Below are 18,907 nucleotides of genomic sequence, written 5' to 3' on the forward strand. Positions count from 1 at the left end.
TCTCTCTAAAAATCAATGGGAAAAGATATCCTTGGGTGAAGATTAAAAAAAAAGATAGGGTCTCGGTTATTATAAAAACCATAAGATCAAATGGAATAAAGGGTCAGTAAACTGACAAGGAGAAAAATGGATTCAGTACAGAAGAAATTGAATAATCAATGACCTTGGAGATTTCAGACAAATCTGATTTTCTATTGAAGGCAGAGATATAAATAGCACAAACATAACACAGACACATAGAAACAAAAGCCACCAGCTCAACTTTTTGTCTGAAAACTTGTTAGGTCTAGAGAACTGTTCAAACCACAGCTGCTAATGGTTATGGATTTGGCAATCAAAATGTCTTTGTTTTAAAAAAAAGTTTTAACTGCCTTACTATTGAGGTTACAAACCACAGCCTTGATGCATTGTTGCAGTTAACATCCTCCCTGCTGTTTTTGAGAGCTTACATCTGCTGCTGGCAGATAAAACGCTGGCAAACGGCATGGGCTCCTTCCAGGGGAATACAAAAGTTTTAACTAGATGGCTCTCATCTACCTCAGTCTCCTGAGTTGAGCCTTCAGTGCTTTCTGTAGCACTCCTACCTTGTCTAGGTTGATCCCCTGCTACTACTTAAGAGGGTGGAAGGTCTAGTGGGGTTTTTTTTCTGGTACAAATCAGCCATGCCAACCATACTATTCTTAGAAGATAAAAGGAAGACGAATTCTTAGCTCAGGGGAAAGCACTTTTAGCACATATTTTAAAGCCACTTCTAGAGTAGTGCACTTGACTTTTAACAACCACTAATAAAACATTTACTGTGGGTTTTTTGTGTTTGTTTTTTTTTAAACTAAATGATCACACTATGCTGAAAATAGTGAGGGCTTAGTATATTTTAACTAATCAAAGAAAGGCCAAGAACTCGAGGTCAGGAAGTAAGTTACTGAGTTTCTCTGGGGAAGAGAAAAGTTACGAACAAGATGGAGAAGTAAAATGTGGGCTAAGTCACATAGGAGATTGGTTTCAGTTGAAATAAAATTAGTATATCCACACGGGTTTTCAAAGAAAATGCAATTTAGCTGAGTGATGAGAAATGAGTGCGGAAATGCAGAAAGAAGACTTAAGTCAGAAAAGTGTCTTCTGGATGATTCTCCCTCAGTGAGCTAATCTATGAGGATGAGAGAAAACCAAATATATTCAGACTAGCAGTTCCAAAACGTACACACCACAAGATACCAGTTCTGAATATGCAAAGAGGGAGTTTGGGGGATAGAGGGGGAAAGAAGAGGCAGAGATGTGGTCAAAAAGTTTTGTGAACAATGAAAGTTATATCCACCAGATATATCAGAGAGTTACATCAGAATCATAATACACACTAGCATATTAAGGGCTCTGAGAAGTTTTTCAGTAAATAAATTTATTTAATCCAAATACATTTTCCAAACGTATGTGTTCATGGAAACCTCACAATCTCCCTACCCTCGTTATTTTTCAGAGAACACCTATACCATGGAATAGTTTGGGAAATGCTAGTGTAGGGTTATAATACATAAACTCTCAACTCATTCTTGCTGAAATGAGAATAAGGTTGGTAAAACAGACAAGGCAATCACACTTCGTATATCATAGAACCCTAGCTCAAAGAGAGACAGACAGGTAGGCAGGCTACCAAGGGTGCTTGAGACATTTTCCAAAAGCAGCCAAATACCAAAGCTACAACTTTAAAAGCTGTAAGATCCTTATCTGATAAACAATCATCAAATAGGGCTAATACCAATTCTGAATACATTCATGTGCTACCTTCAAACATAGAATAGAAACAATAGAGAAAAGCTGACCATAGGAAAAATAAGCATGGGATTCTTGTGTTTAATGAATCTTAGAGGCTTCTGGCATTTTGAAATATTCTAATGTCATACATTAGGGAAATTCATAACGAGAGTTGCCATGACCTCCAGCTAGAAACATATGGAAGGATTCCTCCACATCTATAAGCTACCTTCAGCTTTCTCAGGATAAAAGACAGAATAGGAGGAATAATATGCTACCCTGAAAGACAAGAACCCGGAGAAACCAAAACGATGTTTTGTTAATTAGATTTCTAATTCCATAGACTAGGATTATAGTTTCCCAACCTTTTCTACATAAATTGTGGCAAAAAGAAGACTGGCTACAAATCATTTGATCTTCTATCAGGTGGTGGTTTGCTTGATTGGCAAATGAGAAAGTAAAGGAAGATCCCTTGCCAAAACCACCACCCACACTGCCAAAGGCTGCTGGTTATTTTTTTTAGAATGCAAATAACCTAAGAAGAAAAGTTATAACTACGCTGTTTATGACTGTGAGAATCTCTAAAATTGTAAAGCTTACACCAATATAAGAAATTCTTACATTATTTCTAAACTGAAAAAAAAAAAAAAGGCTAGAGTAAAATAATGACACTGAAAAAAAGGGTAAAGGGCCCATTAGATGGATAGGACAGGCACAAGTGTGTGGAAAATGAAGAGGCTCCCCATGTCTGTGGTTTTGCGTAGATCTAGATCAGTGCTAAGAGCAGAAAAAAAGGCTAGGAGTAAAAAGTCATGCCAAATTAGATACATTGTATTCATATACATAAAGTAATCAGAGAAGGGCTGAGGAGGCAATCCACAAGAAAATGAAAGACAGAAAACTAGAGAGATTAATAACTATTGGCTAAAATATGTGAGGAAAGGATAGAGAAGGTGATATAGGAATAGTGTTTTTTTTAAATTGCAGACAGTAATAACACTAGTGAAAGGCAAATAAGTCTGGAAAGCAAAGAATTTACTGAGAAAAACTGAAGAACACTTTCTTTAGCACAGTGGTAGAAGCCCTACTCCTTAAAGTAACTATTCTAGTACAGGTAACCCACACTGGTAGGTAAAACTCTTCATGCTTCAAGGATGATCCTTCTGATTTTGGATTTCTCTAGTCTGAGTCTAAACACAAGGCTCTAAATTTCAGGTTTTCCTTTAGCTCCCTCTGCTGTTCAAAAATGTACTTTAGTTATGTCAGTTCTATCTTAAATGATCAAAATAAATAAAAATACACACATATATACACATGCACACCAAACTTGGCACAGTCCAGGCAATCAGAGTTCAAACATTTGCTTATTATGAATTCTCTGGCCCAGAACAAATGTTCCAGAATAAGTAACAAATTCAATCATTCCCACCACCTAATTGAAATTCAAGGGATAATGGAAGCTTTATTCACCAAAAGCAGCGAACTTTTACTAAGGGATGAGGATCCTATATGTGTTAGCTGGATTGTGGCAAAAGCTTTTTATGTAGAAATGTATATGTGCCTATTCTCCATATACCAGAAATCAAAGCATCACTATACCATACTTTTTCTGTTTCTACCCTGGTCTTTTCTCTTCCCAGTATCTCCTAATTAAAAGTTTCTCTTCATATGTTTAAATCCAATTGCTAGCACCTTACTATCTTCAGGATATCCTGTGCTGAAAGATCTATGGTGGCGAAGCAAGCATCTGTCCAAGAGAAGTATTCTTACTCACCTGATCCTTAAATTGATTCTGGGACAAGCAGTCAATTAGGTCCACACAGCCCAGAAGACAACCTGATGGATAGTCATTGGGAAATTCCACATCTGAATCAAGAATAAAGAATGATTAAATTTCCTTTTTTGTGACCCTAGAACTCACAAATCTGTTTTCAATTCTGAACAAATAACTTTCTCTATTATCTATATGTAGACATAAGGAAAACAATGAGGTTTTTATTTGGTTCAACTGTTGATATTTTAGCAAAAAAATTTGAGAGGCTGGTTTAGTCCACTCTCCACATCTAAGCTATAGGAAAATTACTTGCACACCATTGAAGTTCAAAGACCCCACAATTTCACTTCAAACAAATCAATTCCACTACAATCAACTGGATCAGACTGGTGTTTAGTGATGATGGGTTTTGGAAACAAGCTACAGGTGTCAAGAGAAAACCCATAAATATTTTTTTTTTAAATTAAGAATGTCAGAACACACAAATTTAAAACAAGCCTGTTATATAAGTCAAAACAGAAAAACATTTTTATAGAAACATGTACTTTTGATTTCTTTTATATATATACATATATATGTATATATTTTATTGATTTCAGAGAGGGAGAGGGAGAGACAGAAACATCAATGATGAGAGAAAATCATCTTGATTGGCTGTCTCCTCCCCCACTGGGGATCGAGCCTACAACTCGGGCATGTACCCTTGACTGAAATCTAACCCGGGACCCTTCAGTCCTCAGGCCAACGCTCTATCCACTGAGCTTGGATTTTTAAAAACTTCTATAGGTGTTGCCCTGGTCAGTGTGGCTCAGTTGGTTGGGTGTTGTCTGTGCACTGAAAAGATTGCCAGTTCGATTCTTGGTCAGGGCACATGCCCTGGTTGCAGGCTCAATCCCTAGTGGGAATGTGTAGGAGGCAACCGATCAATATTGCTCTCACATCAATATTTCTCTCTCTTCCCCTCTCCCTTTCTCTCTCTAAAAATCAATAAAAAGTCTTTAAAAACAAATAAAGAAAAAACCTTTTATAGGTGTGTCTGTAATTATCCTCTCATTCTATCTTAAAAAGAACTGTATGATCTGAATAAAAGGAAGGAAAACAAGACACCCAAGGGTGAGAAGTGTATTTTAAGATCCAAATTTAGTGTGCTGAGGGTGATTGCCAAAATACACTGCTTAAGTCAACCAACCTTGATCTGTCCAAATCCAATAGCAGATGTCTATTTGGGTCACTCCGGATAAAAATTTTTATTTGTGGTTCTTCCCAATCTAAAGATCCCATAGTTTACAGCAGTCATATATATTTACTATGATTTATTATATATATAAATAAAATTTTCTCACATAAAACTAAGACTGCCCTGGCCAGTGTGGCTCAGTTGGACTGTCAACACATACACCGAAAGGTTTCGGGTTTGATTCCTGGTCAGGGCAAATACTTAGGTTTCAGGTTATATCCCCTGTCAGGGTGTGAATAGGAGGCAACCAATTAATGTTTCTCTCTCACATTGATATTTCCTTTCTCTCTTTCCCTTCCTCTCTCTGGAATAAATGAAAACATATCCTCAGGTGAAGATTAAAAACAAACAAAACAAAGTAAGACTAATTGGTTAATTTCTGGTATTGGGAACTAAAATTTTTATTTGCCCTATTTGGCAAATTAATGCTTTCGACAGCTATCTATGACTTGCCACTAAACAAGCAAATACACAAAGTTTAAAGTCACTTTCATACTTTTAGCCAAAAAAAAAAAAATTCATAGGAAGAAGTAAAAAGGAAGAAGAAGTGAAAGTCAATGACTTCTCTCAATAAAGTAAGACTAAAAGGAGAATATATGGTGGTTACCTTTCCCACGAAGAACACGATATGTAGTCTGGAGTTCTGAGACTTCTTGAGGGGAGGGTCTTTTGGCTGTGGCTGCTATCCAAAGCCGTCCTCTGTGAGGAGTGTACCAGCTTCTGCCCTCCACCCTTAAACAAGTATAAATTTAGTAGGAAGAATCTAAATTCTAGTGTCCTGGAGGGTCTCATAATATACAACAAATTATCCAGTTAAACAAAGAGATCTGTAGATGATACCTCAGCAAGAGAAGTATTTTTTGTGAAAAACAATTCTCCCACAATACTCTTCACATGAGTATGAACTGTGTTCCTTTTCCCCAGTTATTCCTATTATCAGAACAAGAACAATTCATCTCTCTCAGCTTCTATTTTTTAAAAATATGATCTCTATAACTCAGACTAGGGGCTTTCATTAGCCTTGGGACTTTTATAATCCAAATCTTCTATTTTCAAGGTATTCAAGTTGTCCCATAAAAATGGAAATCTTTGCCTTTCTCTGAGTCAAAGGCTAACCTTTTCCCTGAAAGATTTGCTAATTGTTCTCTAACTTGACAGAAAAATTCTCACCCACATGTAATTCCTCAAGAATAGTTACTTTTATAATTATTATTTAATATGATTTAAATAAATAAAAATGTTTATAATCTTTACCCTTTAAATTGCCACCACATTTATTTATATTTTCCAAGTATTTTATAAAAGGTTATGTTCTTTGCAGGTAATTAAATAAGCTGTTCATTAGTTTGAAAGAATCTTTAAATGGAGTAACAGAATGCATTCCAGAAAATTTCATTACTCCAAGGATTACAAAAATATGTTTCTCTTTTAATTCACACCAATAAAATAAAGTACCTAGATGATATACCCCTATGATGCTATTCTTAGAATAGGAAACAGAGATGTTCTCATATCCTTAGTTTTCCAATGTAGATGAATTGGAAGACTGCTGGGCACAAAATAGGTACTCAGTAAATGAGGAATGAATCAATATTTCTTCCCTCTATACCAAATAACCTTAAGGGCTACTGGGGAAATGACCTCACAAGTATAGCAAAACCACCCACGTTATTTCTGTGGGATTAGTGATTGTGGGTTGGATGCTGCTCATCCTGTTCTTTGCAGTGAGAAAATCTGAATAAATAGATCCAAAATAGGATGAGAGAAATGTAAACATTCTGATTCCCTCAGCAGAGAACAAGCTGTCTAGTTTTCTACTTTAAAAAGGGAAGGCACCTAATTGCAGAGAACGAATGAGGAAACAGACACCTGTAGGCCTGGCTGCCCTGGAGCAGTAGCAGAGTGCTACACACCTGCTCTAACAGCACTACACACCTGGACTATGAAACAGATAGACAAAGCAGGATAGCCTCATCTTCAAGAGGAGGGGGGAAACGGTAATGCACCTTAATGAAGGAGAAAAGTCACAGTTCATCATGAAAACACCAAAGCACTAATGATTGTTCCTAAATATTGATAACTAATTTTCTTTCAGGAAAGTAGAAAAATTACTCTTACACAGTGAGAGTGGAAAAAGCACTTTGACACCTGACCTCTAGTACCATTCCTGCCACTAGTAACTAACTTTGCAATTCAAAGCAAGCTGCTTTACCTTTGCCTGCCTAAGTGCCCTCATTTGTCCAAGATTGTAGTAATACTGGCCCAATCTATTTAATAAAGCTACCTCTTAAAAATTGGTAAAATGTTATTTAAATACAAAGTATTATCCCGTTATGAGTTAGGACACTGCCAGGCATATGAAATTCTAACTGATAAAATAAGAAGGAAGAGATATCTGTACTCCCATATTCGCTGCAGAATTAGTCACAATAGCCAAGACATGGATTGATGAATGAATGGATAAAGAAGATGTGACGGGGGTAACGTGGGGATAAGGACACATTGTAATATCTTAATCAAAAAAAAAAAAAAAAGAAGATGTGATATATATATTTATATATATAATGATCTATTAGTCACAGCCATAAAAAATAAATTAGATCCTGCCCTGACCGGTTTGGCTCAGTGGGTGGAGCGTTGACCTGTGGACTGAAGGGTCCCGGGTTCAATTCCAGTCAAGAGCATGTACCTTGGTTGCAGGCACATCCCCAGTAGGGGGTGTGCAGGAGACAGCTGATCAATGTTTCTCTCTCATTGATGTTTCTAACTCTCTATCCCTCGCCCTTCCTCTCTGTAAAAAAATCAATAAAATATATATTTTTTAAAATGATAAATAAAAATAAAGAAGATCCTGACATTTGCAACAACATGGATAGACAATGAAGGCATTTTGCTAAGTGAAATAAAATAAGATAGACAGAGAAAGACAAATATTGTATGATCTCACTTATATACAGAATGTGAAAAAAACCAAACTCATAGACACAGAAAACAGATTGGTGGTTGCCAGAAGGAAATGGGCAAAGTAGTTAAAAGTTAAAAACTTCAAGTTATAAGAAACTTCTGGGGATATAATGTACAAAATGGTGACTATAGTTAACAATATTTTATTATATATATTTGAAAGCTGCTAAGAGAATAGATCTTAAAAATTGCCATCACAAAAACAAAAAGTGTGTAACTGTGGTGATGATGTTAACTAAACTAATTGCAACAATCATTTTGCAATATATATATGTATATCAAATCATTATGTTGTATACCTTAAACAAATACAATGTTGTATGTCAATTTTACCCTTTTGTAATGTTTTTATTGATTTTTTTTTTTTTTTTTTTTTTTTTTTTAGAAAGGGAGGAAGGAAGAGGAAGAGAGAGAGAGAAACATTGATGAGAAAGCATCATTGATCAGCTGTTTCCTGCGCGTCCCTACTGGGGATCAAGCCTGCAACCCGAGAATGTGCCCTGCTGTGAATCAACCAACTGAGTCATACCGGCCAGGGCAAATGTCAATTTTATCTTAATAAAACTGGATAAAAAAGGAAAAATAAATGTTGTAATGAAAAGTGAAAGAAGAAAAACACAAGCATAAATACATATTATGGCCTCACTATATAATTTGCATAGGAAAAAGAACATAAACACTCCAAAATGCTAACAGTAGCTGTTTCTAGGTGATGGGATTATAGGTGATCTTTTTTTTCTAGCTACTTTTCTGTATTTTCCAATTTTTTATTTACATTTATAAAAGAAAAAAACCGAACTATTTTTAAAAATTGAATTGAGAAGAAACATATGAAACCATGGAATTATAAGCTATAACTATCACCACTAACAGGTACAACAACTCTACTCTATTATACTTCTTCTATTCCTTACTACTTCTTCCACTTTTTGTAGTTAAAGGAATCTGTGGTAAAATAGTTTCTCAATATGGTTACTCAGATAGATAGATTAGCTGGATGATAGATAGTCAGATGAATGAAAGAAAAACAAAACCAAATAAGCTAATGTCTTAAAAAATTAATAAATATTAAAAACCTTGAATTTCAAATAGGATCAAACCATTAAAAAGTTGAGTGCCTTATTACAAAGGCAGCACCAAGAGAAGTTTTATAAATAGACTTCCTACAAAGATTAAAAAAAAACTGGTATTCTATTGTTTGTTATGACTAAAATCCTTAGCCATTTTAACCTCAGTTTTTTAAAGCTATTCAGTAAAAAAAATAAAAAATAAAAACTATTATCAAGTCAGTAACATGAATATATTGCTTCAAGTTTTATGTACCAACGAATATTATAAATCATCACTAGATTGGGGAAAATAAATTCTAATCCATAACTCTAAATCAACTTAATGTCACTGTAAAATCTCTCACTGTCAAGATTCATTTCTGTTCTTACCTTTTAATCCCCCTGACAAGCAGAGAAGCCCAGGGCTGATGCATAGAAAGGCACCAGCCACCATCAAAGCCTTCCTGAAATTCTTCGTCCTGGATTCGCAACTGGTGCCGATATGAGTTGAACTCTGGTTCTGATCCTGCTGAATGGAAAGCCTTCTTCTGCGTGGCTGCACCTGTCTGGTCTATCCACTACACGGGGGAAAAAACAACATACAGTTCTGAAAAGGAAAGAACCCGGAGTAGATCTAAAAACTGAGATGAATGCTAATAATGAAATAATAGTGGGAACATATTCTTAGAAAAATTTATCCCATCTTTGAAACAAGGACAAAAGAGCTAGAGAAGGTACAAATTCAGTAGAAGCCCAGGTATGATAACAAGGTTCCATCTTAAAGGATAATTAGAATGTTGAAATCGCCACACAAAGCTTCCTAATTCCAGCAACAGTACAACTATCACACCAAATAACTGGTCTGTAATTATTTCCATTTTATACTTATTAATAATCTATATTGGATACATTATGTTTCCCAACATAAATAAATCAGCCCAATGAAGATTTAACGTTTTGATCTGTACATTCTTCACGTGCTGTTACCATGATAAAGCCAAACAGATCTTGTCAGGGGCAGTCGTTCTGATGACTGGATGCAAAAAATATTATTCTCTTACCCTGCATTAAAGAACTGGCCCCTAAAGGAGAGGATGGAGCACTACAGAAATGAGGCATCCATCATGTAAAGAGAATAGAAATTATAGGGTACAGGTAATTACAGGAGCCTGAAGAGTCCTGACAGTAGTTCAGTCAGAGACAAAGGTTAGTGTTTCTTCCATCCAGAGCAAGAAGACTGAGTGCTCCAAAATTTAAGGGGGAAAAAAGAGGCTTTATTAGGATGGTGAGGTTAGGTTAGTTATTTTAATTTTTTGACTTTTTACTTAGTAATTTATAGATGGGGAAAAATGCTAGAGTGGTAGTCTAGAAACTCTAAGCAATCATTTAACCCCTAAAGGTGTCACTTTACTGTAAAATAATGGGGTTGGACTAAATAAATCCCTAAGAATCTTTCCGCAATAAAATTTTATAAGTCCAATCAACTTTTTATATTAAAAAAAAATCACAGAAACATTCAAGTACTTAACTATATGAAAACGCATAAAGCAGCAACATAAAAAATATTAAAAAGATCATGGTTCTTGCACTCAAGGAAGTTACAATCCTAATAGAAGACAGACACATAAATAACTATCCAAAATATAAGGCAGAGAGATGCAAATCAAAACAACAATGTGGTACCATCTCACACCTGTCAGAATGGCTATCATCAACAAATCAACAACTGACAAGTGCTGGCAAGGATGCGGAGAAGAAAGGAACCCTCGTGCACTGCTGGTGGGAATGCAGACTAGTGCAGTCACTGTAGAGAACAGTATGGAGTTCCTCAAAAAACTAAAAATGGCCCTGGCCGGTTTGGCTCAGTGGATAGAGTGTCAGCCTGCAGACTCAAGGGTCCCAGGTTCGATTCCGGTCAAGGGCATGTACCTTGGTTGCGGGCACATCCCCAGGAGGGAGTGTGCAGGAGGCGGCTGATTGATGTTTCTAACTCTCTATCCCTCTCCCTTCCTCTCTGTAAAAAATCAATAAAATATATTTTTAAAAAAACAAAACTAAAAATGGAGCTCCCATTTGACCCAGTGATCCCACTGCTAGGAATATATCCCAAGAAACTAGAAACACCAATCAGAAAGGATATATGCACCTCTATGTTCATAGCGCAATTACAATAGCTAAGATTTGGAAACAGCCTAAGTGCTCATCAGCAGATGAGTGGATTAAAAACCTGTGGTACATCTACACAATGGAATACTACGCTGCTGTACAAAAGAAGGAATTCTTATCATTTGCAACAGCATGGATGGAACTGGAGAGCATTATGCTAAGCAAAATAAGCCAGTCAGATAAATATCATATGATCTCACTCATTTATGGAATATAATAAACAACATAAACTGATGAACAAAAACAGATCCAGAGACAGAGAAGCATCAATCAGACCGTCAAACCTCAGAGGGAAGGTAGGGGAGGGCGGGGTAAGGAGATGAGATCAACCAAAAGACTTGTATGCATGCATATAAGGCTAACCAATGGACACAGATACCAGGGGGGTGAGGGCATGAGTGGGGGGGGGGGGGCAATGGGTATTACATATGTAATACCATAATCAATAAAGAAGAAAAAAAGAATGCACACAGAACCTGAAAAAAAAAACCCACCTATATAACATATAAGGCAGAATTGAGTAAATACTACACAGGGATATAAACTCTTCAGTAGGAACATAGAGGAAGAACTAATCCATTACAGGGGAAATAAGTAATTTCATAATTATGTTAATATTTGAACAATTCTGAGGCCCACATTCTGTTCTTCTCTATTACAGTTCTTGTTTATATTACTTGTTTCTCTATTCTCTCAGTCATTTTGCTAAATTAATCTCTTATTACCTTTTAATATTACTATTGAGCCCTGTTAAGTGGTCTCATCTACCTTTTTAGCCTTTAAGAAACTGTCTACTGCCCTCCTAGTGCTACAACACTAATTTAAGCCCTCAGAATCTCCCCACTGAGTTACTACAATAATCTTTTTAGCTATTTCCCGGCTTCTAGTCTTATTCCTCCCTCCAATCCATTCTCTACATAGGCATGGATGTTAAGTCAATCTTCAGCTAAAATCCTTCAAGGCCTCTTCTTTGTCTACTTTAGGATAAAACCAAACTCCTTAGCATGAGACATAAAGGCTTTCATAATAAGATGCTGCCTACTGTACTGGCTTAAGTAGTATCCCCTCCAAATTTACATCCACCAGAACCTTACTTGGAAATAGAATCTCTGTAGATGTAAATGAGTTAAGGTCATACTGGATTAGGGTGGACCTGAAATCTAATGACTGGTGTCCTTATAAAGGGGGAGAACACATAAAAACAAAGACACACAGGAGGCAAGCTCTTCCTCCAGGGAGCATACCCTCAACTTCTCTCTGCCCCTCCCCTTTTCCTTCCCCCAACAGGTAATTTCCTAAACTCTAAGGGGCCCCACCCCAACCAAGTAGCAATGGGCAGTGGCAGTTCGTCCAGGGCTAACCCCCTGGCCCTGTCCCCAAGGCCCCTTTTTCTCTGACTTCCTAGTAAGCCAAAGCAGACCAGACTAGGCTCATTTCCCCAACCCTTTCTTGTTTCACTGTCCCCGGCTTTAATATATATTTTTTAAAAAGATACACAGGAAAGAAGGCCATATGCAGACAGATGCAGAGACTAGAATGACAAGCTACAAATCAAGGGCTGCCTTACAGGCACCAGAAGCTGAAGGAGGCAAGAAAGCATTCTCCAGGAGAGCCTTTAGAGCAGTGGTTCTCAACCTTCTGGCCCTTTAAATACAGCTCCTCATGTTGTGACCCAACCATAAAATTATTTTCATTGCTACTTCATAACTGTAATGTTGCTACTGTTATGAATTGTAATGTAAATATTTGATATTCAGGATGGTCTTAGGCGACCCCTGTGAAAGGATCGTTCGACCGCCAAACGGGTCGCGACCTACAGGTTGAGAGCCACTGCTTTAGAGGGAGTACGGCACTGCTAACGTCTTAATTTCAATGTTGAGAACTGAGAGATAATAGATTTCTGTTGTCTTAAGCCAACCAGTTGTGTTACTTTGCCATGGCTGCCTTAGGAAACTAATACACCTACTAGTCCATTTTAACTTCAAACAATACTTAATTACTTGTGGTTCTCCAAAGCTCTCAAACTGTTGAGCCTCTGTACATGTTGTATCTTCTACCTGGAATTCCCTTCCCAGATCTGTCTGCTTGAAAATTCCTATTCATCCCTTACATCCCCTTAAACACTATTTGTTTCGTGACTCCTTGAGTGGGCGTATGAACTCTCTCCTAAAGTCCTATTGTACCTATGACATGTGTCTATCATAGCAATTACCTTAATTAATGGTAATTATTTGTATTCAAACACATCTTCCCACTAAATTTGAAGTCCTTAAGGACTGGAGTTGGGCCTTTATCTCTTAATTTCCCAGCACCTAGCAAAAAAACCTAGCACATATACAGTGCTGATGAACAAATATTTCCAGTTAAGCTGTCTGCAGCACTGCTTTGAATGCAACTCTCGGTTTAAGAACCTTCTATGGCTCACATTAATTTACAAAATAAAAATGTGAAAACTTCCTAGCTAAACATTTAAGCTCTGATTTTACCTACCTAACCCTAGTCTATTTCTCACGATAATGCTTTTTATGAGTACTATCTAGGTTGCTTAAATTCAGTATTCCATATATATCTCCCATGCTATTGTGTACCCATGCCTTATTCCGACAGTTCATTCTGCCTGGAATGCTTTTTTCCCATCATCCCCAAACATCCATTTTCTTGGATATTTACTTGTAATGAATGGCAGCTTCCCTATAAAAAGCCTCTTTTAATCCCCTCAACTGGAAGTAGTCTTTCCCTCCTCTGGATTTCCACTGTACTTTATTTATATCTCCATTAGTCTTAAAGTTGCATATATAATCTTTTCCCCTATTTGTCTCTGAGTTCTTTAACTCTTTGCAGTCCAATTTTATTTTTGGAATTCAAACAGTCTGGTCCAAATTAATTGACGGAATTGAATGTTGAAGTTATCTGTTTCACTAGACCTCAGCTCAACGTTGGACCTGCTCCTAGCGCCTGGTCTGTTGAGTCAGCCTCCACGTTCAACCGAAAAGGGTTAAAGATAGAAGTTATGTCTACTATGCTTGTACAAAACAGGTGCTCAATGTATTTGATAGAAAAATAAATGATGACAATGAATATGTGAATTAATGTATTAATTTAAAACATCACTCTATGGGACTACCTATATTCTATAAAATATACAGAAAAAAACACTAACAAAAGGACCATGGAATTATCTAAATCTTTATAGTACTTAACAAACCTTCTCTTTGAAAATACTCAGAAGATAATACAGGTCAACTTGTCAGAAGTGCTGCAGAAAGACTGGAATGAATTGAACCAGAGAATAAGGTTGGTGGGTATGCTGAGAAAGCAGATTGGTATTTAAAGCCTATTAAAGAGGCACACTTGAAAGGAGACATGTCTGGGCCCAAACTTCTCTCATTATCAATTAGAGCAAAGATCCACTAACCTGGGGAGGGGATTGGTACAGGTTCGGATTCACCAGAATTCCCAAAGGCTCTTCAGAAGATCTATCCAATTTGGTCAGTGATTGGTTCAAGGTTCCACTGGCAATGGCCTGTATTGTCTCATCTAGTCTGTGATAACAAACCAAAGGATGCAATAATTGGTAATATTCTATGTTCAGAACATCCTTACTTACCACCAATAAAAAAAGCCTTTTACAGTAATAAATTTTAAAATTCAAAGAGGGGTTCATAGATAACCGCTTTCCCCCACCCAAATTTCCTTCTCTTTACTCCAACAACCCTAAGGAATGAGTTAGTAAAAGTTCCAGAATGCTAAGAAAATAGGTAGGGCCCACTATAATCATTTATCTGTCTAATGAGTTTATTAAAAATGCAAGGATTAGAAAAGTTGCCTAGAAACAATCTGGCCCACAGAATAGTATTCTATGGCAGCCTATTTACTCAACACATTCAATTACTCCTCTGCTCACTCAGGAGTCCCTCTCTCCATTCCTCCATGATGATACGAATTCTAGCCTTGCTTCAAGGCCCAGAAGTTCTTATGAGGCCCTCTACTGGCTCCACACAAAACTGCTTCCTCCTTTCTCTGAAGTCCTATAGCACCTACTATTTAGTCATTGGATACATCCTATGATCGTGTTTGCTATGACTACTTGGCTCTAAACCTATGTGATAATGTTCACTGGTGGAACTAATTCTATTGGATAGTAAGAGATCATAGGTCCTGCAGGGACTGTATCTTACTCTACTCTATAGCACTACATTAATTGCTGCTTTACTCCATGTCCCTGCTGAATGTTTGACAAATGTAGGATGATGATGATTCTGAGACACACAAAATGATAAGCTTCTACCAGTAGGAAAGACTGAACCTGACCTTGAATACAACTAAAGAGTTACTTGTTAGGAACCTGTTATATGGAAGGCAACTTAAAAGGTTGTAGAAGACATGGCTCCTCCTTTTAAGAAAGCTTTGAATCTAAGTGGCAGGTTTAAGACAGCTATAAAGATGATGAATAAAACATGGGAGGATGTAATTAATACTATGAGGCAAAATCCTTTTGGTGGTTATTATCCTATCATCCCATGTGCTGTACTTAAGCAGGTTGAGAGAGAGGTAGATATTTGAGAGGCAAAAATTTGCGGGAGGGATTTCCAAACCAAGGGAAAGGCAAAAACAAAGGCATGAAACTTAAAACAAAACAAAATAGTACAAGAATTTGAAGGAAGAGGTGAGTTTAAAATAAGCCAGGGACAGTAGGATCTGAGGAAGAGAAATAGATTTAAGACATAGTACAGTGGTAAGTACTGGTATATCTAGAACTCCATAATGTATAAAAGAAATAATACAAATAGCTAATGAATACATTTTTAGAATGTTCGAAATGTGAATAAAATGATGAAATGCCATTTTTCATGTGTCAGAATGGCAATTTTTAAAAAATCCTCACCTGAGATTATGTTTTTTTAATGTTTTAAGAGAGAGAGAGAGAGAGGAATGTGAGAGAGAAATATGGATCGGTTGCCTACCGTATGCACCCTGACTGGGGATTAAACCTGCAATCTATGTATGTGCCCTGAACAGGAATCGAACCCACAAGGTTTTAGTGTACAGGATGATGCTCCAACCAACTGAGCCACCTGGCTGGGGCAGAATGACAAATAATTTTTTTAAAATATATTTTTATCGATTTCAGAAAGGAAGAGAGAGGAAGAGCGAGATAGAAACATCAATGATGAGAGAGAATCATTGATGGGCTGCCTCCTGCACACCCGCCACTGGGGGTTGAGCCTGCAACCCAGGCATGTGCCTTTGATCAAAATCAAACCCAGGATCCTTCAGTCCACAGGTTGACACTATCCACTGAGCCAAACCAGCTAGGGCAAGAATGGCAAATAATTTTTTAAACTGTTGAGAAGCAAATAAAGAAACTAGCATTTGATATCTGGTGTGCAGCTGATAAGTCAAAAAGTATGCACCATTTAAATTTTGAGATACTGTCCAGTTTCCCTTCTAAAAGGCTGAATCCTTTCTTATGAGATATAAAATAATTTTTATTGTAAAAGCAATCAATTTTTATTATGGAAAAACTAGAAAATACAAATTAACAGAAGGAAAAAGAATTCTTAAACCCATCACCCAGAAGTAATTTTATTTTTTTCTTTATATCTGTGTATCATATACATAATAGATGCAAACAAATAATTATTTTGAAACTAGTGGCAGAATTTCCTTTGTTTAGAAAAAGTTGATCATGGAGTTGCCAGGTATGAAAGAGAAAAGCCACGGACTTGGCCTTGTGAAAAACACTTCTCTGTTCACTAATATCCATTTGTGTGTGTGTGTGTGTGTGTGTGTGTGTGTGTGTGTGTGAGAGAGAGAGAGAGAGAGAGAGAGGGAGAGAGAGAGAGAGAGAGAGAGAGGTATCATTTTCAAAACAAACAAAAAAAGGGCAAGATCTCTATGTGCTTTCTTTTTGTTAGAGCCAACATGCGTATCTCTTCTCAACGCTAAGTAGCCATAATGGCAATTTTTTTTTCCAATAGACTTTATTTTTTAGAGCAGTTTTAGTTTCACAGCACAACTGAATGTAAGGTGTAGAGATTTCCCTTACACTCATACTCCCTTGTCCCCACACATGCAGAGCTTCAACCATTATCAAACATCCTTCAATAAAGTGGTACATTTGTAACAATTAATCAGTCTAGACTGAGACATCATTATCACCCAAAATCCATAGTGTATATTACAGTTCACTCTTGATATTGAGACTGTACCATTTTTTTTTTTTATTTTGGGGGGGATCCTATGCTCCTCCTTCTGTGCAGTTGTATGTGTGATTTTACACACACACAGTTCAGAATTAGAGACAGGCCCTTTGCTGTGTAGTTCACACTGGTCACTGTTCATGCTCATGTGAACGAAGGGGACAGTAGGCACCGCAGTCTAGTCCTGCTTGTGTTTGCACCTGTTTATCTCCTAAAAAGGCATCTAATTGTATGGTATATGACTGCCTGATCACTAAGCTTTACACCTTAAAGAGGCTGTACCATTTTCATAATCCCATCCACAGTGAAAGAGCACACCTATTTTCTTACATCACAAATTATGCAATATTATATATATTTTATTTCAACCAATTTAATGGTACATATGTTTAAAAATATGTACTTCTTTATTTTGGTTAATCCTCACTGAAGATATTTTTCCATTGATTTTTTTTAGAGAGAGTGGAAGGGAGGGGGAGAGACAGAGAGAAACATCAATGTGAGAGAGACACATCGATTGGTTGCCTCTTACATGCACCCCAACCAGGGCTGGGGATCGAGCCTGCAACTGAGGTACATGCCCTTGATCAGAATCAAACCTGGAACCCTTCAGTCTGTGGGCCAAGGCTCTATTCACTGAACCAAACCAGCTATGGCTAAAAATTTGCATTTCTTTGATAACAAGTTGAGTATCTTTTCAAACATTTAATGACTATTTTTATTTCTTCACCTGTAAATTGCCTATTCTTAGCCTTTGCCCATTTTTCTACTGGATTTTTAAAAATACATTTTTATTGATTTTTAGAGAGAGAGGGAGAAGGAGAGGGTGAGAGAGAGAGAAACATCAGTGTGAGAGTGTAACATGGATGTGCTGTCTCCTGCACACACCCTACCAAGGATGGAGCCCACAACCTGGGTATATACACTTGACCAGGAATCAAACCGGCAACCTCCTGGTGCACCGGATGATGCCCAACCAACTGAGCCACAGTGACCAGGATGTGGTCTTTTTCTCTTAATTTGCAGAAGGCCTATTTATATATTACTAGAGGCCCGGTGCACAAATTCATGCACAGGTGGGGTCCGGCCGGCCTGTCCTGATGGGGGCTGATGGGGGGGGGGGATTTGGGGCGGGGCTGGCGGGGGGGCCACAGGAGGGTGGCTGGCCGGCCCCGCCCCCAATCCTGCTGGGGCTGGCTGTGGGGTGGGGCCACACACACACACACACACACACACACACACACACACACACTCGCTTGGGCCAGTTGGCCGGCTACAGTGTGCATCATAGAGACCAGTTGTTCCGGTCACTTGGCTTTTATATATAGAGATGGATGTTAGTCTTGGTTAAATGTTGAAAATATTTCCTCTAAGTTTGTTATTTTTTTTACTTTATTTTAAATATACTTTATGTCTTTTGACTTCTGGGTTTTGGATCCTACTTAGAAAGAGATTAATCACACCAAAACAATAACCATATCCTCCTATATGTCTATATCTGTTTCTAATTCTTTTATTTCTTTTACATTTAACTCTTTAGTCAAACTATCACAGAAGATTTTTTTTAACCCTTTTCAGTCCAACCTCGAGGCTGACTCGACAGACCAGGTGCTAGGAGCAGGTCCAACGTCGAGCAATAAGAACATTAAAAAGTTCAACATTCAATCCCGTCAATTAATTTGGACCAGACAGTTTGAATTCCAAAAATAAAATTGGACCGCAAAGGGTTAAAGGTCATGAGTTATCTTTTTTAAAAATATTTTTA

At 37.3% G+C, this 18,907-nt stretch overlaps 1 protein-coding gene across 3 annotated transcripts in view; it reads right to left on the minus strand.

Moving 5' to 3' along the window:
- TRIP4 (thyroid hormone receptor interactor 4) overlaps positions 1-18,907 on the minus strand; it is a 70,940-nt gene that overhangs the window by 18,460 nt on the left and 33,573 nt on the right. For all 3 annotated transcript variants that reach the window (XM_059698641.1, XM_059698649.1, XM_059698657.1), the window contains exons 8-11: positions 14,355-14,481; positions 9,164-9,351; positions 5,368-5,492; positions 3,524-3,615 (exon numbers count right to left, since the gene is read on the minus strand). In XM_059698641.1, the coding sequence (XP_059554624.1) occupies positions 3,524-3,615; positions 5,368-5,492; positions 9,164-9,351; positions 14,355-14,481 (532 nt within the window). The remainder of the gene's footprint in view (positions 1-3,523; positions 3,616-5,367; positions 5,493-9,163; positions 9,352-14,354; positions 14,482-18,907) is intronic.

The sequence above is a fragment of the Myotis daubentonii genome, chromosome 1, assembly GCF_963259705.1.
Source record: "Myotis daubentonii chromosome 1, mMyoDau2.1, whole genome shotgun sequence".
Classification (NCBI taxonomy): Eukaryota; Metazoa; Chordata; class Mammalia; order Chiroptera; family Vespertilionidae; genus Myotis; species Myotis daubentonii.